This window comes from Coturnix japonica, chromosome 20 (assembly GCF_001577835.2).
Source record: "Coturnix japonica isolate 7356 chromosome 20, Coturnix japonica 2.1, whole genome shotgun sequence".
NCBI lineage: Eukaryota > Metazoa > Chordata > Aves > Galliformes > Phasianidae > Coturnix > Coturnix japonica.
In genome coordinates this window covers 2,408,983-2,429,554 of record NC_029535.1, presented here as the reverse complement: position 1 = coordinate 2,429,554, position 20,572 = coordinate 2,408,983, and the positions used below count along the sequence as shown (strand labels likewise).

Genomic DNA, 20,572 nt, shown 5'->3' with positions numbered 1-20,572 from the left:
CGGCAGGCGGCCCTGGGACACGAGGGGGCACGCACTCATGGGGTACCGAGAGAGCTTTGTCTCGGAGGATGCCCAGTGCTTGCAGCAGTGCCCTGGTAGCACCCCATTCCCGGCAGATCCCTCTCACCCACGGGGACGTTAAGGGAGCCCTGGGGACCCTGATACACCACTGGGACCCCTGAGACCAGTACTGCTGAGGCTGTCCCAAGGGACCCGCACTTACAGGGACTCCTAGGGGACCTGCGCTGCCGAGGATGCGTTGAGGGGGACCCTTATGGGCCTTTCACCCTGCTCCCCTCCGCCGGTGATGCCCAGGGGGAGCTCCCACCCAGGGGAGACCCCCATCCTTATGGGATACCTGCAGGGACCTCGCTCGTGGAGATGCGGGGGAGATTGGGGACCTTATGGGGACGCCCCGAGGCTGCGTGCAGCCGGAGATGCCCCGGGAGGGACCACTGGCATCGTGGGGAACCATCCGCGGGGGGAACCATCCTCGGTGCTGCCCGCGTTCACCCGCGGCGATGCCGATGCCGCCCGGCCGCACGGAGGGGTCGCTGTTGCCGCCAGCATCGTCCAAACCTCCCCCCTTTCTCCCCCCCCTCCGCCGCCTTTTGTTCGCCGCCCGCGCTCGTCCCCGCCCGGCAGTGCGGGGCGGGCGGAGCCGGGCGGCAGCCGCAGCCGCAGCCGGGGCCGAGCCCAGCGCAGCGCAGCGGGGACATGGAGGCCGCTCCGACGGAGCCGTGCCCGCCCGGGCCGCCGCCGCCGCCGCTCCCGGAGAAGAAGAAGCTGCAGCGGGCGCCGTCCCCGGCTCGGCCCAAGGAGGTGCCGGGCTGGTCGCTGGCCAGGAGCCGGCGCGGCGGCTCCGCTCACAGCGCGGCGGCCTCGAGGCTGTCGGCGGGCGGCGGCTCCGGGCACCCGCGGCGGGCGGGAGGAGGCAAGGAACCGCGACCCGACAAGCGGCCGCGGGCGACGGCGGCGGCGGCCCGGGGCGGCGGCAGGGGGGGGGCGGCGGGACGCGGAGCGGCGAGGGCGAAGGGGCGGTGCCGCGGGGCGGAGCCGGCGGCCGGGGCGCTGCGACCGGGACCCGGACCGGGACCGGGACCGGGGCAGGGGGGCGGCCTGACGGACAGCAGCTCCGAGGTGTCGGACTGCAGCGCCTCGGAGGAGGCGAAGCTGATGTCGCTGGAGCTCAGCGGCAGCGACAGCGAGTCCCCGGGGAGAGCCCCGCCGCCGCCGCCCTCGGCCGGGGAGGCCTCGCCGCTGCCCGAGGAGCCTTCGGCCGCATCCATGGCCAGCAGCCGCCTGCAGCTCAGCACCTCGCTCGCCTTCTCCGACCTCACCGAGGAACTGCTGGACGCCGGCACCGACGGGCTGCTCCGCGAGCTGGAGGACCTGCGCTCCGAGAACGACTATCTGAAGGTGGGCACGGGGCGGCATCGCCGGGTGCGGCGTCCCTGGGCATCCATGGGCAGGGCACGGCATCCCACAGCATCCCTGGGCAGAGCATCACATCCCTGGGCGTTTTGTGGCAGACCATGACATCCTTGGGCGGGACACAGCATCCCACGGCGTGCCAGGTGCAGCACAGCTCATTATCTTACAACGTGGCATTGCTGGGCATGGCACATCATCCCTGGGCACATCCCATGACACATGAGTAGAGGACAGCATCTCTGGGCATCCCGCAGCATCCTTGTATGTAGCATAGTTCAGCATCTCTGGGCGTCCTTGGGTGTAACACAGCATTTTTGTGGTCATTGTACTTGTTCTCTGGGCATGGCATTTCTGGGCATAGAGCTTCTGGGCATCCTTGGGCAGGGCATGGCATCCCATGGCATCTCCTAGTCATAGTGTGTCTTAGCATCTCTGGGCATCATTGGGCATCCCTTAGCAGGGCCCAGCATCTCTGGGTATCCTTGGGCATAATACAGCATCCCTGGGCATAGCATGGCATGGCTTGGGCACAGCATCACATGGCTTCCTTGGGCATAGTGTAGCTCAGAATCTATGGGCATCCCTGGGAAAGGCACAGCATCCCCAGGCATGACACAGTTCAGCAGCTTTGGGCATGGCATCCCACAGCACCCCTGGGTACAACACAATGTGGCATCCCACAGCATCACTGGGCATGGGTGGGCATGGCACAGGCAAATACAAGGCTTACCTCGGCTCAACCCAGCACAGCTCAGCCCAACATCACTGAGCAGAGCCTGGCATGGTTCAGCTGGACAGCACAGCCAGTGCTGAGCTCAGCTTGGCTTGGCACAGCCTGTCATGCCATGGGATGGTCTGGCAATGCCAAGCTAAGCTCAATGTGGAGAAACCCAGCTCAGCCCAGCACATGGCATGGCACGGTACAGCACAAAGTGGGATGCTGCCACTGTCCTCTCTGCCTCCTGACACTGGCAGGTCCCCAGGGGCAGATTTTCCAGCTCATTTCCCTCCACCAGTCCCTGTGCTTGCTCTCCACGGGGGCCTCAGACTCCCCGGGGCCTTTTTCCAGGCTTGCAACTGGCTGATGGGCACACAGTGATGCCAGGGCAGGTTTGGGGATGTGTGTCTTGGGGACAGAAAGGGGATAGATGCTGTGACCTGGCGGGCTGCAGGCATTTTGTATCCTTCCCTCTTCCTCAGGGTAAGACATTGATGCCACTATCCAGGCTGCAGCAGCACCATGAGAAGGGCCAAGTGTCAGTGCTGTGTTGGTGGCATCCCTTCATTGTGGCAGGTGGGAGCAGGCCAGGTCTGCCTCACAGTGCCAGAGCTTGGGAACGTGTTGGGGAGAGCCGGGTGCAACACCCTGGAGATGCTTGGCCGAGCCCTTTGTCCATTAGCAAAGCCCCAGCTCGCAGCTGGTGTCCGAACCCCTGCCAGAATTAGCAGCAAGAGCTTAAGGGCTTTGATTTATGGAGAGCTGGAAAAATACAGATGAGGCCCCTCCGGTTTCCAAGAATGCGTGTGAAAATGCTGCTGTGCCGGCTGGCCGTGCTATTGCTTCCTCCATCTTCACGTGATGTCACGGCAGGCTGCAGGGCTTGGGGTGTTCTGCTGCAAGGAGCAGCCCTGTCATGGAGCAGTGTCCAGAAGGGCTGCAGGGATGTTGGTGTCCCCACTCCCACTGTGTGGCAGTGCTGCCCTCTGGACCCCCCAACCATGTGCCCTATATTCCCCTTGCAGTCCCAGGGGGGGTGGGGAAGCAGAAGTGAGATGTGAAATTGGCTTGAAAGTGCTTTGAGCATCCCATATCCTCCATGCTGATGGGTTAGGGTTCCCTCCCCTCCGGCACTGATCTGTCTGACCTGTCAGAGGTGGCCCATCCTGGTGCTAACTGGAACAGTTACAGATGAAATATCGCTTGGTTACAGCTGGATACAAGTCTCATTTAAAGCGATGGGGTTTGGGGATGGACTGGGTGCTGTCATTGGGGCCGTGCATGGTGCCACTGAGGTGCTACACCTGGGCAGGGCAAGCTGCCAGCTTGTGCTGCTCTTGGGCTGCACTAACCCGGTGCACGTCTATATTTCAGCATGCCTCTCCCGCTGCTCCCTGCAGCAGCGATTTCCCCAGGCTTAGAAGAAAAACATCATTTGACAAAGGCTTTCAGCAAAACACCAGCAGTGCTGGAATGAGCCCCAGGGCCTCATCGTTCCCAGCCCCACTAAGGGTTTGGCAGCACCCTTCCCATCACCGCTGCCCAGCCAGCAGTGAGCCCCCAGCTGTGTGCAGGGTAATTTATGGGGGCAGGTGCAAAGCTGGGAAGCGCTGGGTTTTGTCTTGCTGTGAGGCACAATGAGAAGGGTGGCTGCTGTGCTCTTGGAGCACTTGAAGAAACCCTTGGTGCTGTCACACAGGGTGCCCCTTACCAGCCTTGCATTGCATGGTAGACTGGGGTCTGTGCCAGGACCCTCTTGCTTAGGGGGGTCTCTATTTTTTTCCCGTAGCAAATTATAGCATAATTCCCTCCTCTGTCCAGTGGGGGCTCAGAGTTCATTGTGAGCTGCTGTGCGTGCCCTGTAGCCCCAGTACAGCTGCAGGGTGCTGGTCCTGGCTTGTTGTGGGCTCTCCTGCTGCTCCCAGCTCTGCACAGAGATGGGGATGTATAGCAGCCCCTACCCACGCCCCTCCTCGCTCTTTCCATCCTGTGCTGGGGCTCAGTGTTTGCACAGGGCTGTCCCCAGGGCTCAGTGCTTGCTGCTTGGCTATGCCCCAGAGCCAAACGCTGCCAACCCCAGCATGACAGCCAGCAGTGCTGTCATTTGCATCATCCAGCTTTGCATCCTGCACTGCTTTCTGCTTGTAGGAGATGGTGCTCATGCTGTGCTGCCTTTTGGGGCCGGCACTGGCAAGATGCAGTTGCTCTGAGGCTCATGGGTTTGTGTTTATCTTGTGCTCCTCCATAGCCAATGCTCGGCTCATGCAAATACAAGCTGAGCACTGGCTTTTGCACACCCCATCATGTCTCCTGACACCCCCCTCACCTCCATGGCATGCCATATTCAGCACCACATACGTTGCTTTTGCAATGCCAGTCCTGTTTCTCAAGCATTTCCTCTGCTCCTGGCTCTACCCTTGCATTAATCTGCATTTTCTGGTTGCATTTTGCAATATGCACAGCATCTCCACAGAGGTGCAGCTGCAGGGTGGTCAGGGTGAGCTGTTCTGCCCACAGAGGGTGTCAGCATAGCGCCCTAAGCTGCCCTCAGCCTGCTGGCATCTTGCTGCTCTCCGATCCTAATCCCATTACCTCAGCTTAGCACTGCAGGGTGCCCTGCACGGAGTGTCCCATACAGCACCTCAGCTGCCTCACAGTCCTGTTCAGGCCACCATTCAAATAGCTTTAGTGGTGGAGCTTTCCTGAACCACCCAACCCAGGCTGATTTCAGCCTTCTTACCCCAAGTCGGTGTGGGGTTTCCAGTAGGGATGTCACCCTGGGGAGCATTACAGCCTTCACAGCAATGTTTCTTGGTGCTGTACATCCTTGTGCTTTGTGCCTGGGGGTTTTAGAGCCATGGGATGTATCTGTAGCGATGCCCTCAGTGGGGCAGACTTAGCAGTTCCCAGATCACCCTGCTCCTTCCAAGGGTCACCCCCTGGTTCTTGCCTGCTCCAGAGCCCCGGCACGGTGCCACACAGCCACCACAGTGCTGGCAGCTCTGGGATAATCAGGGATTGTCTCGGTGACGTCCCCGATTTGCCATCTCACTGCAAAAGCCAACAGTGTGCGACTGTGGCTGATCCCTGCAGCTGCCGCCCTCAGGCTTTGTTTTTCGGGGTGGTGGTTTTGAGGGGGGGGGGCTGTAGAAAGGGAAAATGCAGCTGGGGCTTTGTATTGGAGCTGGGCAGAATGGCTGCCACCCAAATCTGGGGCAGCTCCAGGCGCTGTGTGTGCTGCCAGCCCAGCTTCGTGCTCCCCTCTGTGGCTGCCTGGTGGCAAACAGTGGGGCAGCCTCAGGGCTCAGCGCTGGCAGCTTCGCTCATGTCCCTGCATTGCCTCTCTGCTCTGTGCCTGCCTCCTTCCTCCTGACACATCTTTTGCAAGGCGACCTACATTTCTCTCACTGTAACTGCTGCCTGGGCTGCTCCCACGGTGAATCCTTTCCCTCCCCCATCTTCCTCTTTTATTTTGGTTTATTTATACGAGAGGTGCTGGCAGCGGCACACGTGGTGTTCAGCTCACCGGGAGCCCCAGAGTCCCCTACAGCTCTATGGGGCTCATGTGATTTCACATCCACATTCTCATCCTACAGGGGACCTGTGGGTTGTGGTGAGTTGTCCATGAGTCACTGGCATCCAGAAGGGTCAGCCGTCCCCTGGGGCACATCAGGCCTGATGCTGCCAGCTGGGCAAGGAAAGGGATTGACCGGCTGTAGGCTCTGACTTCTCCAACATGCCTCTCCCTGCAGGATGAGATTGAGGAGCTGCGCGCTGAGATGCTGGAGATGAGAGATGTCTACATGGAGGAGGACGTCTACCAGCTGCAGGAGCTGCGGCAGCAGCTGGACCAGGCCAGCAAGACGTGCCGCATCCTGCAGTACCGCCTGCGCAAGGCCGAGCGGCGCAGCCTGCGTGTGGCACAGACTGGCCAGGTGGATGGAGAGCTCATCCACAGCCTGGAGCAGGATGTCAAGGTGATGCTCAGGGGGTTTGCTTCCCACATCTCCCATCCCAAGTGCTGGGGGCAGTGCATAGAGGTTGGGGAGGGATCTGTCCTAAAGCAGTTTGGGCTGAGATAGGAAGCGAGTTGCTGGGGCACAATTTTCCTCTGTAGCTGGGGACCTGGGAGCTGCTTCTTGTCTTGGCCATTATGGGAGCCTTGCAAGGTCCCAGGCTGGGACAGGGACAAGATGATGACTCTGAGATGGCCTCGCATCACTTACCCCGGCCACCAGCCTGCTGTTAAGCTGTATTTGCTGATCGCTTGTGCTGCTGCCAGAAGGAGTGTTGGCAGCAGGGGATGTCTCCAGTGCTGGGGAGTGGCTCAAGGAGCAGCTCAGATTTTGGAAAGAGGTGACAGAGGAGCCTGAAACCAAGCACTGTGCTGACCCTGAGCAATGCCCCCCACAGGGGCTGCAGCAGGGACTCACTCAGCTCTGGGGGCTCTTGTGCAGTTTTTCCGTAACCTAATGCAGCAGCTCGTCTTTCCTTTCCCGAGGGGCTGCTCCTCTCCCCTCCCAGCCACGCAGCAGCTGCTTTCCAGCACAGTGGAGGACAAAAAAGCACAAAAAGCTGACGGGCATCCATCCCACAGCACTGTGCTGTGCTTGGGGAAAGCAGGGTTTGACCAGTAGAAGCAGGGGCAGGAGTAATGGTGGTGATGAAGGGGATATGTGAACTGGGGACAGCATGTTACCTGGCATGGTGTCTGCTCCAGAGAGTCCTGTGGCAATCTCTGTGGGTATTGTATGGGGCTGGTAGGTGCCCATGAGGTCCTGCCCTTGTGCTGTGGTCCCAGTGTGCTGCACCCAGCCCAGTGACGGTCCCACTGTGTCCCCAGGTGGCCAAGGATGTCTCCGTGCGGCTCCACAATGAGCTGGAGGTGGTGGAAAAGAAAAGGATCAGGCTGGAGGAGGAGAACGAGGACCTGCGCCAGCGACTGATTGAGACGGAGCTGGCCAAGCAAGTGGTACAGAATGAGATGGACAAGCTCCGAGAGGTGAGGGGAACACAGGGGGCACGTGGAGGGGGTGACCCCAAGGCTCAGCCCCCAGCAGGTGGCCTGGCCTGGTGCCACAGGGCATTCATATCGCTGAAACCCAAACCGTGCTGCAGATGCTCATGAAACTCGAGCGGTGCTGCTCTGTGTGGAGTGATGCTGGGCTGTGCCCTGATTGCCTGGGAGGGGGAACAGCTTCACACTGATCAGGCTTGTCCTTTGGGGCATAGCTGGCACACATGGTTCCTCTGTGTGTGTCCTGGAAATTCACATGTGTGCTTGTGTATCTGTGTATCTGACTCCAGATACGTTAGTCTGGAGCAAGCTCCTGGCCAGGAGTGCTGCTGGTCCCAGTGCAGTGAGGGGACATCCCTTCTAGGTGACAGGAAAGGCATCGTAGTGACAGCACAGGCACGTAATCCATCACAGCACTCATAACCCACTTCCCTACTGCCTGGGATGCGATGGGTCCCCAGGGATCTGCAGGCAGCATGCCAGAGAGGATGTGGTGCCATTGCCCAGCCCTGATGCCCTCACTGTCTGTGTAGGAACAGGGGTGGGGACAGTAGGTTGTGAGAATAGAATGGGAGGTGTCCCTTCTGCAGCCCTGTGAGCCCCAGTGGGCTGCTGCTGGCTGGTGCAGAACAGGCTGCTATGTGCTTGAGATTGCTTGAGTTCCCTGGGGCTGGCAGGTCTGTGCTGGTGGGATGCTAACGGGCACAAACCTGGCTGTCACCATAGATGAGCCCTGTGGGGACTGAGTGTTGTGTTCCTGCAGTTCCTGCAGGGCTCTACAGCAGGCACCATGGGTTTACATCCGCTCTTGGAAAGGGCATTTCCCCAGGCACTGGGGTTACTCACCTATTCCAGAACACTAATTAGGAAACGAGTTAGCAGGGTGAGTTACCAGCCTCAGCCTCCTCCTCCCTTCTGCTGTAGGATGTGAAACAGTGGCAGAGCTTGTTAGCAGCGTGCAAACAGCAGCAGGTTGGGCAGGGCTGGGCTTTCCCCTGGAGGCCACTTATTTCTTGCTTGAAAGAGGTTTACCCGTGGTTGGGTTGCTGTGGGTTGGGCAGTGCATCCCCAGATCTGAACACCCCCTCCCTCAGCTCTATCCTGGGTGCAGGGACTGCAGTGTCCCCTGACCACTATGCTGTGGGGTAAGGGCATGACTGTCCCTAACACAGCCGGGGTGAGCAATGCCGACGTGGCATAGACAGCCCCCGGGTGGGGTTCGAGCAGCTCCAGCACTGGTCTTAGCCTTAATAGGAAAGCTGGAGCCCTGCACCTTGGCACAGGCAGCAGCTTACATTTCACAGCTGCTTTCTTTGGCTGCTGGGGCCTCAACACCAGCATGGGAACGTGCCTGGGGCAGCCCCAGCTCTGTGAGCCTGGGGGGGCTTCAGCCTCACTGCATCGCCCACCAAGGCACAGCATGGCACTGCATGACTGGGAACAGGTCAACTTGTGTGGGTTCTTTTTCCTATATGGGGTTCCCTGTATCTCAGCAGTCTTTGCTAGCCTGGGGATTGGCCCCTGTCTGCCCAGGGACCCGGAGGGGGGGCCAGCATTGCTCCATTAATAACTGGGAGCCCCTCAGATGTTACCAGGCGCTCTTTGTGTTGGGGTGATCAGAGGGACAGGAGGATGATTGCTGGGGGATTTAGGGTTGGGAATCTCGGTGTCCCATTCTGCCCAGATGTCACTGTCTCTAGCAGTGTGAGAGCCCGTGGCTGATCCCAGTTCCCCATTTGAGGCCCCATCCCTGGGTGGATGGGAGAAAGGCAGCTGGGATGTGCTTGCATCTGCATGCGGGCAAGGGAGAGACACAGAGGAGCTCCCAAGCCAGGATGCCCTGAAGCCATCCCAGCCTGGGATTCCCCACTCCATCCGGCCCATGACTCAGCCTTTCCATTTACTCTCTGCCTGCAAGGGACATCTCTGGCCAAACCCCATGACATGATGTCAGACACCCTGGCTCCCCCAGCACCAGGGGCTCATCCCACTAGTGCTCTGTCCCTTTCTCAAGCTACTGTGAGCAGTCAGCAGTGCCCTGGCTGCAGTGTCCCCAAGCTGAGGGTCCTGGTTGCTCTGTCTGTCTGCAGCAGAGTGCCATGCTTTGGCTGTGGGTTACATCTCCTTCATCTCTCTGCAGAATTCCCTGAAGAAAAGAGGGTCTCGCTCCATTGGGAAGACCGAGAAGAAGCCGTCGGTGCAGGTATGGGCCATGGTGCCAGTTGTTGGCCACTGCAACTTGGAAGCAAATCCTGGGCAGGGAAGAGCCATCTCTTCCTTTCAGAGCTCATCTGCCTTCCCCAGCCCCTGCACAAGGCAGGGATTGATGCACTGAGCTGTCATTGTCTTCAGGGGTCCCTTGTCTCCTTTATCAATGCAGTACCAGTGGCAGGCAGTGCCTTTAGCCCCTTCCATGTGTCATTGTTGCCTGTGCCAATGGCCGAGAGGCAAAGGCCTGGGGTCCTGTGGCACCAGCTCGAGGCCACTGTCACCATCCCTGCCCTGTGCAGCCTGCTGGGTGGCTGTGGGGAGGGGCTGTGCTGGCAGCAGGGGGATTTTATCTGTCACTTGCGGTTGCACTGAGCTGCTGTGAGACGTTAATGCTGTTACCAGGGCTCAGAGGGGCAGACTTGTCATTGTGGTGATAGATATACGAGTGTTTTAATACCCAAAAAATCCTCTTCTGAAGGCAGGCAGCCACAGGATCTATTCTGGGGAGTAGAGCTGCTCTCCTAAAGCCTGGGCAGGGAGGGAGCCCCATAAAGCTGTAAGCATCTCATCATGGTGACCCTGGGATTTCTGGGGTTACTGTGTCACTGCTATCACATCTCACCCCATGTGGGGACAAAATGCAGTAAAACACCCCTCTGCTTCCTTGCTTCCCATGCTGTCATCCTCACAGACCCCTTGATTTAGGGACATGGGACCCAACTGTGGCTCAGTGCTGGAGGTTCAAAGCCAGCCTCAGCTTCCTGGGCTGGCAGCATCCCCCAGTCCCTGCTTGCTTCCTGTGCAGCATGGCCGGGTGCCTCCAGGCACAGCTATCTGTGACTTATTAGTAGCTTCTTGGGTTCCTTTCCTGCCTGGCAGTGCTGGGCACTCATAGAAAATGGAGTTGTTGGGGGAGAATAAACTGAAAACCAAGCTCTGTCCCTTCTGTCCCCAACCCAAGGAGCAGTTGAGGTGCTGCTGGTCACTCAGGCAGGGGGAAGTGCCCGGCTGCAGCTTTTTTTTCCTGGAAAAACAGGAACTGAGGTCATGTCTGCCTGACTGGGATAACAGCCCCATGGCCCTGCTCCCGCCTCCCTCCCCATCCCCCCCCTACACTGTCCTGTGGCTATTTTGGTGAATAAAGCAGCACCCCAAACCCCCGCCAGTGCTTCTGGGATGGGGGCACCACAATTTTTGGTGACTCCTAGAGCTTTGTAGGCACCTCTGCTATGCTGGGGGGGCACTGGGGTGCTGGGGGCAGGGGGAGCTGGAGGTGGGTGCCACCTGGTGGGTGATTCTAGTGGGTCCCCCCTGGGCAGATGCTATGCCAGAGTGACCACATTGGACAGGAAGTCACGAGCTGGGAGTCAGGAAATCCTGGTCCTCTGTCCAGAAACATTTCCATAGCTGAGAAATCGTCTCTCGGAGCAAAGAGCAGATCTGGTTATTGATAAATTTAAAGTCAGCCTGAGCACAGCTCCAAGCAAAGGGGAAGCAAAGGAGCCTGGACAGGGCCAGGGTCCTGGCTGGGGCTGTAAGGTACAGGATGGGGGTGGGGATGGAAGGCTGGGGGGAAAGAGGCTGGGTGAGGGGTGGGAGCATGGGAGAGAAAAACAAACACACGTGGCTGCTCTGCCACCACAAAGCAGAGGGAGAGGAAGTCTGTTGGTGGCTGGAGTTTTCTCCTGTGGCATCTGACAGCTTTCCTCCCCATCTTGGGCGGTGTCAAGGCCAGGTCCCCGCATCCCCCCTTCATGTCCATGCTCCATGTCCCTCAGAGCCACCATCTCTCAGCCTGTCACCCTAACACTTCTACCCTCTGTGTCCCCAGGAGGACAGTGCAGATCTAAAGTGCCAGCTGCACTTTGCCAAGGAGGAGTCAGCCCTGATGTGCAAGAAGCTGACCAAGCTGGCCAAGGAGAACGATGGCATGAAGGAGGAGCTTCTGAAGTACAGATCCCTCTATGGGGACCTCGACAGCTCCCTGTCTGTGGAGGAGCTTGCTGACTCACCCCACTCACGCGAGGCTGAGCTCAAGGTCCACCTCAAGCTGGTGGAAGAAGAAGCCAACATCCTCAGCCGCAGGATTGTGGAGCTGGAGGTGGAGAACCGCGGCCTGCGGGCTGAGATGGACGACATGAAGGGCCAAGGGGACAGGGAGCTGCCAGGGCAGGATCTGCGGTTCCTGGCTTGCACCTCAACCTGCGGGGATGGAGGGGACACGGTGGCAGAGCTGCGGCGGCACCTGCAGTTTGTGGAGGAGGAGGCCGACCTGCTGCGCCGCTCATTGCTGGAGCTGGAGGACCAGAACAAGCTCCTGCTGAACGAGCTCAACAAATACAAGTCGGACCACGAGCTGGATGTGACGCTGTCGGAGGACAGCTGCTCGGTGGTCAGCGAGCCATCGCAGGAGGAGCTGGCCACGGCGAAGGTGCAGATCAGCGAGCTGAGCGGCAAGGTGAAGAAGCTGCAGTACGAGAACAGGGTCCTGATGTCCAATGTGCAGCGCTGTGACCTGGCCTCCTGTCAGACCACCCGGCCCATGCTGGAGACTGATGCTGAGGCCGGTGACTCAGCGCAGTGTGTGCCCACTGCTGGCTGGAGGGACGAGCGTGGCAGTGAGGCTGAGGTGCAGGACAGGGTGCTGGATGGCGGTTCAAGCAGCAAGCTGCTTAAGGCCAAGGACTTGGAGACCTTGCTGGGCATCCGGGACCAAGCAGCTCTCGTCAGCAAAGCCATTGACATCTTGATTTCAGATGCCAATGGCTTCACCTCCAGCTTGAAGGTGTGCCTGGACAACGAGTGCGTGGGGGGGCTGCTTGCTGAGGCCCTGGATAACAGCAGCGAGAGCCCCAGCGACGCCAAGCTGATGAATGTGCTCCTCATGAGGCTGGGTGTGCTGCAGCAGGACCTGGGCTGCTTCATGCGGAAGGTGGACCTCCTCTCCAGCGGCCTCAAAGAGCACTCCGGCTCCTTCCACTTCTCCAGCAGCCACGAGGCCACCAAAGAGGGGCTGCAGAAGGAGCATGGCTCTGACTTGCAGGTACGGGGCTCCTTCCCACGCCCCATGGCCGCCCCACAGCACTTGTTGCTTTATTTGCCACTTTTTTGCCTTTTTCTTCCTGCTTTAACAGAACAAACCCCAACCTGTAACATACCCCGCTCCTTGTGCCTCTTCCAGAGCAATCCCCAAACTAATGCTCACCTCGCTGCATGCCGTGGCACCTGGGACAAGATAGGACTCTGCTCCAACAGAGTGTGTGAGGCAGGAGGTGGTGGCAGGAGTCTGCGTGGCTGCAGTGCTGTGTAGCTGCCTAGACAGGGCTGGTGACCCAGCTGCTCCCCTCCACTGCCACCAGGCTCCCTGCAGAGCCAAGTGTCCCCTCCTCTGATGCTCTCTGCTTATTGGGATGGGCGGCATCCTAAGAACCCCCTGAATTGCAGGCAGCCAGCTTGGAAAAAGCCTTATGGCATGCACTGAGACAGGGTAATTTGCAGAGCAGAGATGGCCAGGCAAATTTGAGTCTGATGGGGAGCACATCCACGGTGAGCATCCTGTGCACCTCCTCACCAGGACAGCCGGGGATGGGGACGTGACTGGGGATGTAGGTCCTATCATGGGCATGAGCCCCTTTCTGGAGCACACTCACTTGTTCAGAGTCCTATTTTTCTGCATGCTGCTGGACTGCAGTCCCACCAGCCCCAGGTCCCGGTCCCCCCTAGTCACTGCATGGCACCGTAACTGGTGTTTGCACATTTTTTCCCTCTTTCTCTCTTTTTTTCCCTTCCTTTCCCCAAACAATCCAGGCCACGTGTCTCATCCTGTGTTTCCTTTTGGTTTCCGCATTGTCTCCCGCCATGGTGATGAAGTTCCTTCTCCTCATCATCCTTTTTGTTGTCTTGTAGTTCTTTACTGTTTCGGAAACCCATTGTTTTGTTTTCTGGCTTTCTTTTCTTCCCGCTCTTTTGGTTTGTTCTCATTAACTTGCCCACGCATGCAGCAGCCTGATTTTAGGGACGCCGACCCTTATCGCATCACCCACACCAAGGACACAGACCCCACACATTCCCGGAGCTACAAAACCTGCCGACCTGACGAGAACGACTCCTATGCCACCGAGGTATGAAGCCACCTGTCCCAGAGTGGAGCAGGAGCTGTGTCCCCTCAGTGGGGCTGGAGGGTTGGTGATGCCCCAGTTGGAACTTGATGCCCCAGTGGGTGTGATGCGGGGTCAGGGAGCTATGTAGAGATGCTGAGCCCTGCCCGGTGGGTACCCACTACCCTCTCCATACCTTTGCAGATGAAGGAGCTGCAGCTGGTGCTGTCAGAAGCCAATGAGAGCCTGAGGGGGCTGCAGGAGCAGCTCTCGCAGGAGAGGCAGTTGCGGAAGGACGAGGTGGACAACTTCTCACAGAAGATCTGCCAGGTGAGCAGGTGCTGCCCTCAGGAGATGGGATCCCTGTGAGCACAGCTGGGACATCCCCAGGCTGGTGACCTGCATGAGGACACTCAGAACAGTCCTCAAGAAACGTGGGGGCTGAGCCTGCCAATCTCTGTACGTGAGGGTAGAGCCATGCAGGACTTCCCCGTTGCCTTCATGACCCCACTGTCCCATGGATGCTGTGGCTCCCCCTGGGGCAGAGTCATGTTCTGGGTCTGGTTCTGGGAGGAGGCACAGCAGCCTGTATGGATGCTGATGGCTCAGTGCATCACTCCACAGCTGAAGGAGGACCACCAGAAAGCCCTGCTGCGGCGTGAGTTTGAACTGCAGAGCCTCAACCTGCAGAGGAGGCTGGAGCAGAAGTTCTGGAGCCAGGAGAAGAACCTGCTGGTGCAGGAGTCGCAGCAGTTCAGGCAGAGCTTCCTTCTGCTCTTCATGAAGCTCAAGTGGTTCCTCAAGTGCTGGCGCCAGGGCAAGACGGTGCACAGCGAGGGCGATGACTTCCTGGAGGTACTGTGGGCAGGGGCAATAGGGCAATAGGGCACTCAGCTGTCCCCAGTCCCTGGCTGGGATCCTCAGCAACCTGCCCACGACATCTCCTGCAGGTGAACAGCATGAAGGAGCTGTACATGCTACTGGAAGAGGAGGAGCTCACCCCGCAGCAGCAGGCAGATAACAGGACCTGTTCTGGGGATGCCTGGACTCCCAACACGGTGAGTAGAGTGGGCAGGATTGGTCCCTGCTGGGTGTCACTGCTGGACTGCAGGGGGGTCCTGTGCTCTGCTGGCATCCCATGTATGTAACATGGGGGTGGCAGTGTGCAGAGCTGGGGCACCAAGGTGGCTCCCATTGTTCACCTTTGGTTCCTGACAGCCCAACGAGTGCATTAAGACGCTGGCGGACATGAAGGTCACCCTGAAGGAGCTGTGCACGGAGCTGAGGGAGGAGCGGCGTGGTGCAGGCGAGCTGCAGCAGCAGTTCACCAAGGCCAAAGCTGCCTGGGAGATGGAGCGTGCTGAGCTCAAGTGCCACATTGCCCAGGTGGGAGCTTGGAGTGGGGGGGATGTGGGGCTTGGGGGGCTGCCTGCATTGTCAGTCAAAGCTTGGCTGCTGGGAGGAAGCATGGCACGGCAGGAATCACAATGAGCAACCACTCTAGCAGGCGAGTTTCTATAGCAACAGAGCTGGCATGAAAATTGCAGTGGGAGCAGAGGATGCACTTTATTCCTCTGACAGGCTTGCTTAGGGCGGGTAGGATGGCACCAGGGCTCAGCGTGCTCTGGTCATGCACAATGCTCGTTACCCCAGGCTGCAGCAGCACCAAAGCCTTCCTCTCCTGTCCCATCAGCCCGCAGCCCCAGTCTGCCCTGAGCTCCTGGTGATGACAGTTTGCAGCTCCCTTTTGCCATTCTGGCAGCAGCCTGTGGCTGTGCATCTGCTCATGAGAGTGATGCCAGTACTTCTTGGGCCATGTTTCTCTATAGTCTCCATCTCTAGTTCCCAGCACCCCTCTCCCCAGAAGCAAGGAGAGCCTCCATGGTGCCAGTTCTCTTGCTCCAGATGCCATCCTGGCCACCAGCAGCAGCAGCTCTGGGGTGCTCTTTGCCAGCCCCACAGGGATGCCACCCTCTCGGGGTTGTCAGGATTGCTGTGGGGACATTCAACCCCCATCCCATTGGGTGACCATCTGGCTGCCAACACTGTGTTCCTGCAGCTGGAGGCAAAAGCAGGCAAAGGCATCACGGAGCGGACACTACCAGACTGGAAGGTAGCATTGAAGAGGGAGCGCGAAGAGCATCAGCATCTCCTGGCTGAATCCTACAGTGCCGTCATGGACCTGACCAAGCAGCTGCAGATCAGTGAAAAGAACTGGAAACAGGAGAAGGTGGAGCTGCTGGCCCGCTTCAAGGAAGAGCAGCAGCAGGCAGAGCAGCAAGCGAAGGACCTGCAGAACAAACTCAACCAGGTATGGTGTCCCCATGCATGTGTCATCTGCCTCTGCTCATTGTGCACATGTTGGTGACAGATGTGTTCTCCAGTTGCAGAAAGGAGCCAACCCGTGGGCTCTGAAGCACTCCGAAATGGAGAAGCATGGCAGCAACTGGAAAGAGGTGGGCGAAAGACGACTATATGTGTTGTGGCTTCCTGTTGGGCTCGGGTCTATGCTAAAAATTAGATGGAGGTTGGGTGTACCCTGCAGCAACATTCCCTGAACAGCAGTCTCAAGCAGTTGCAAGGGGGAATTAAGTAGATGGAGACAGCAGAGAGCATGGCTCATCTTGCTGTGCCAATCCGCAGGGGCTTCAGAAAGTTGTTAAGAAATAGTTGTGGGCAGAGTGAGCCCTGTGTAGCTTTGGGATTGAGGTGCAGGACCTGGTTGTGTATGGGGAGGTGCTGCTGGAGAGGAGCAGGGTGCAGCCCTTACTCCAACACATCTGTGTGTTGTGGTCCTGTGCCTGACTCCACCAGAGCGTTCTTCTGTGTCCTCCTAGGCTCTGAATGAAAAAATCACAGACAAAGAGACAATCTCTGAAGAAGACGCCAAGGGAACCAACTTAAAAAGGTGAGCATGGTGGTGGCCATCATCCCCATGCTGTGGGGGTTATCAGTGGCTCTCACAGCTGGATCAGCATCCAGCTCCATCTGGGCACAGCTGTGGTCCAGGATTATCATCCTGGAGGCAGTGAGTAGGGCTGGGTGCGCAGCAGGGTCCCATTGGGGTGGTGCCTCCAGCACCCCACATCATCACCCTGTCCCACTGCCTGGATGGGTGACTGCTGAGCCCTGTTCTCTCTTCTCTCACAGGACCAAGTCCGTTTCCTCCATGTCAGAGTTTGAAAGCTTGCTCGACTGTTCTCCCTACCTCTCTGGAAAGACTGTGCCTGGGCTGGGTGACCATTCCCGAGGCAAAAAGTCATCTGCAGCCTCCCAGCTGCTGCCCAACGGGATCCGGGACAGCACCGGCCTTCCTCCCCCAAACTGTACCTATGTGAATATCGAGCAACCCGTCTCCGACAGCCTGGCCAAGGAGAAGCTGGGCATCTCCTCCTGGGACTATTCACGGGCCAGCAGCCTCTCAGGGCATGACCCAGCCCAGAAGCAGATGCAGAGGAGCTATACAGCACCTGACAAGACAGGGATCCGCATCTACTACAGCCCACCTGTGGTGCGGCGCCTGGAGGCAGCTGTGGTGCACAACAAGGAGGGGAAGATCATGATTGAGCCTGGCTTCTTGTTCACCATGGCCAAGCCCAAGGAGCCTGAAGAGTCAGCCAGGGCAGAGAGCACGTACAGCCAGTGGTTGTGCAACTTCTCCAAGCAGCAGCGAGAGCTGCTTGATAGCAGCACAGGGGAGAGCACGGTGCCACCAGTGCCCCGCTTCCCCCCCTCACTGCACGACCTGGAGATCTCTGGCAATATGAGTGATGACATGAAGGAGATCACCAACTGCGTGCGACAGGCCATCCGCTCCAGCTCTCTGGAGAGGAAAGTGAAGAGCACCTCGAGCCAGACCGTGGGGCTGGCCCACGTGGGGACACAGACCACACAGACAGTGAGCGTGGGCCTGCAGACAGACCTGCCACGTGGCAGCCTGCACGGCAAGAGCTGGTCCCCGCGCAGCTCCTCGCTCGTCTCGGTGCGTGGCAAACAGATCTCCACCTCCCTGGACAAGGTGCACGCCAGGATCGAGCGGCCCTGCTGTTCACCCAAGTACGGCTCACCAAAGCTGCAGCGGAGATCTTCCTCCAAGCTGGATGCCTCCAAGGACAGGAGCCTTTGGAACCTGCACCAGGGCAAGCAGAATGGCTCCGCCTGGGCCCGCTCCACCACCACCCGTGACAGCCCCGTCCTCAGCAACATTAACGATGGCCTGTCCAGCCTCTTCAGTGTGGTGGAGCACGCGGGCAGCACCGAGTCCATCTGGAAGCCGGGCTGCCCTGAGGGCAGCAGGGCCAAGGCTGAGGCTCCCAAGTACGGCCTGGTGCAGGAGTTCTTCAGGAATGTTTGTGGGCGGGCGCAGAGCCCCACAGCCCCCCCAGAGAAGAAGGATGCTGGTGGAGGGGAGGAGGGCTCCAAGAAGACCGAGCATTCCAGCCTGACTTCCTACCACCCCACCGAGAGCACCTCCCGCATCCTGAGCAAAAAAGTCCTCAAGCAAAGCAGCTGCGAGGACCCCAAGCTGATATCCCCTGGCCAAGGGAGCAAAGAGGCATTCCCCCGGGACCCTGACTTCATCTCAGCCATGGCCAACGAGGTAATGAGGTGGGGGCCCCCATGTGCTGGGCTGTGCGGTGGGGATGACTGCAGCCCTCTCTAACTGCCCTTCAATCTTTCTTTGCAGGACATGGCATGCGACTGCAGCTCACAGTCCCTCACCTCCTGCTTTGCCCGGCCATCCCGCTCCGCCGCCCGCCACTCGCCCTCCAAGTGCAGGCTGCACCCCATAGACATCCCCAGGGCGGAGGAGAAGCCCGGGCCGCTGAGTGAGTGAGGACTGAGATGGGGCACGCAGCCTGGCCTGCTTCCCACTCTCCTTCCCCAAGAAAGCCCACGGGGCCCCTCTTGGGGATGCATCTGTCTCCTGACCATCCCCTCTCTTGTGGGGGTGCTTAGGAAGCAGATGGTGAAGGGCGCCGGGCGGCGGAGGCTGCCGGCAGCAGTGGGGCATCCCACCAGGGTGGCCGTGGCACGGGCAGGATGGGAAGCACCGGGGTCCCTGCCATGGTCCTATGAGTGGGACAGCTGCTATGTGAGGCGGTGGCTGTGATGCTGCTGGTCCGGGGAGGGGTGAAGCACAGCAGGGGTTGGATTTGACAGATGGATCCGCCCCATGGCCAATGCTGGGTGCATCCCTGCCAGCTCTGCTTGCAGCGTGGTTGCATCAGCCTTGTGAAGGAGGAAGGCGGGGGGGTCCCTGGGCTGGGCGGTGTGCGGAGGCGTTCCCATCCGGCTCCTGGGACGGGTGCTGGATGCACGTGTGTGGGACCCCCCCCCCACTGCAGCCTCAGCCCCGCTGAGCCCCCACCTCCCTGCCTGGGGCCACTTGTAGTTATTTGTTCTTCCAAGTGCTGAATTTCCATATTCCTCGCTCTGTTTTTGTTTTTTAATTCCTCCATCTGCTTTTGGCTCTACCCAATTCCGAACAGCCTGCAATGTAAAACCAAGTGCAATTTAAACCAAACGTACCGAAATGAGCTAAATTGGAGATGTACCAATTGGATTAAGAGATTGTGGGCTGGGAGGCTGCATTGTGGTTCCGCAGCTTCCACTGCCCAGAGGTTGGGTCATCACCATGGGGAAAAGCCTTATCCAGGGAGGGGGGAGAGCAGCATCCTGGCAGTGTTGGTGCCGGGCAAGAAGGGAGATTTCCGAGGTGGCTGCTTGACCTATTTTTGAGCTGCGTGTCAGAGGCTGGGCAGGGATTTGCACAGATGGAACTGCCTGCAGGTGCCTCTGCCTACTGGAGCTGCAGGCATTGCTTGGAGGGGCTCTGGGCATTGCTCCAGAGCCTCTGTGCATTGTTCTGAGCCTGTGTATGTTGCCCCATGGGCCCTGTGCATGGCCCCAAGAGTGCCGTGCATTGAGGCTCTGTACGATGCTCCAGGGGTTCTGTGCATGGTCCCGAGGGCTCTGCACATGGCTCCAGGGCTGTGTGCAATGCCCTGGGGCACTGTGCATTGCTTTAGGGGCCATGTACACTGTTTTGGGGGCTCTGTACACAGCTCCAGAGACCTCTGCATTGCTCAGGGGCTGTGTACGGTGCTCTGGGGGCTCTGCACATTACCCTTGGGGCTCTCTACCCCGCTCCAGAGCCTGTGGGCGTTGTTCTCGTGTTGTGTACATCGCCGCAGGGGCTCTGTGCGCTGCTGTCATCTCGCAGCCACGCTCAGAAACTGCTCCTTGTGCCGCAGCTGCTGCCCCCTCCCGTCCAGCCGCACACTGCCCGCAGCAGGACGGCTGCATCACTGCCACGTCGCAGCCTCCGTCAGCATCTCCGCGATGGCTGCTCACTGCCTGTGTCTCCGGACACACCAGCATGAGCCAGGGCCAGGCGGCCCAGCACTGATGGCCTTTCACTCCGAGGGCACCTGGCCGGCCCCACGAGGTCCTTGTCACCCAGCCGTGGGGCAGGCATTGCCCCCAGCACCAGCAGCCAAGGCCAGGCAGCATCCCTGCCTGCCACCCTCACGTCCCCGGCACTGCCGCCGGCATTCTCCTGCTGTACATAGATCCTTTCGGGGTGGTTTTTAGCATTTTCCTTGAAAACTAGGCTTTGTTTTGGTTTTTTAAAGACTCTACTTTTGGAATGTGTGGTTTTTTGGTTTTGTTTTTTTTTTTTTTCTTTCTCATTTTTACAACCGCCTTTTAATTATTTGTAATATTAGTCAGTTCTGTCTTACTCTGTAAATAGCGGTGCTGGGTGTTACCCACGAGGATGGGAACAGGGACAAGGGACGGCAGGGGCTTTGTGAAGGCAGCATCACCGAGAGGCAGGAGCTGATTCAGCCAAGCCTGGGGAGATGGGGATAATGAATACGCTGTGGGGGTGCCAGGTTTGGCCTCAGCCCCTGCAGCATCTGCCCCTGTCCTCTCCGCAGTCCCTGTCCCTGCCCCAAGGTCACATGAAGGGCTCGCTCTGCCCCGATGACAGCGCCTGCCCGCCCTGTGCTGTGCCTGCTTGTCGTGTGATAAATAAAAGCCCTGCAAACCCTCCCGCACCCTCGGTGCTGCTTTCCCAGGCTGCAGGGG

The 20,572-nt window shown here is 59.0% G+C and overlaps 2 protein-coding genes across 3 annotated transcripts; both read left to right on the top strand.

The window, feature by feature from the left end:
- The first annotated feature begins 657 nt into the window (after window positions 1-657).
- LOC116654301 (H/ACA ribonucleoprotein complex subunit GAR1-like) lies at window positions 658-1,123 on the top strand. Its single transcript, XM_032448637.1, has 2 exons — window positions 658-1,040; window positions 1,111-1,123. Exons 1-2 carry the CDS (start codon window positions 718-720, stop codon window positions 1,121-1,123), a joined length of 336 nt encoding a protein of 111 aa, XP_032304528.1. The 5' UTR covers window positions 658-717.
- SOGA1 (suppressor of glucose, autophagy associated 1) lies at window positions 1,043-20,130 on the top strand. Of its 2 annotated transcripts, none has more exons than XM_015881370.2 (15): window positions 1,043-1,419; window positions 5,905-6,129; window positions 6,996-7,154; window positions 9,310-9,372; window positions 11,212-12,423; window positions 13,382-13,501; window positions 13,682-13,807; window positions 14,102-14,332; window positions 14,428-14,535; window positions 14,696-14,863; window positions 15,537-15,788; window positions 15,862-15,933; window positions 16,315-16,385; window positions 16,628-18,077; window positions 18,165-20,130. In XM_015881370.2, the coding sequence occupies exons 1-15, from the start codon at window positions 1,177-1,179 to the stop codon at window positions 18,312-18,314; spliced, it is 4,650 nt and encodes a 1,549-aa protein (XP_015736856.1). In that variant the 5' UTR covers window positions 1,043-1,176; the 3' UTR covers window positions 18,315-20,130. The 2 variants fall into 2 exon arrangements, with proteins under 2 accessions (XP_015736856.1, XP_015736855.1); XM_015881369.2 differs by having other exon boundaries at window positions 1,065-1,419; window positions 13,385-13,501.
- The last annotated feature ends 442 nt before the right edge of the window (window positions 20,131-20,572 follow it).

What these genes read in the sequence shown, in the direction of transcription:
- LOC116654301 (XM_032448637.1), top strand. Translation starts at nt 718, where the DNA reads ATGGAGGCCGCTCCGACGGAGCCGTGCCCGCCCGGGCCGCCGCCGCCG.
- SOGA1 (XM_015881370.2), top strand. Translation starts at nt 1,177, where the DNA reads ATGTCGCTGGAGCTCAGCGGCAGCGACAGCGAGTCCCCGGGGAGAGCC. An exon ending in ATGGCAGCAACTGGAAAGAG is followed by an intron (nt 15,934 to 16,314) that starts GTGGGCGAAAGA and finishes GTGTCCTCCTAG; the next exon opens with GCTCTGAATGAAAAAATCAC. An exon ending in AAGGGAACCAACTTAAAAAG is followed by an intron (nt 16,386 to 16,627) that starts GTGAGCATGGTG and finishes CTTCTCTCACAG; the next exon opens with GACCAAGTCCGTTTCCTCCA.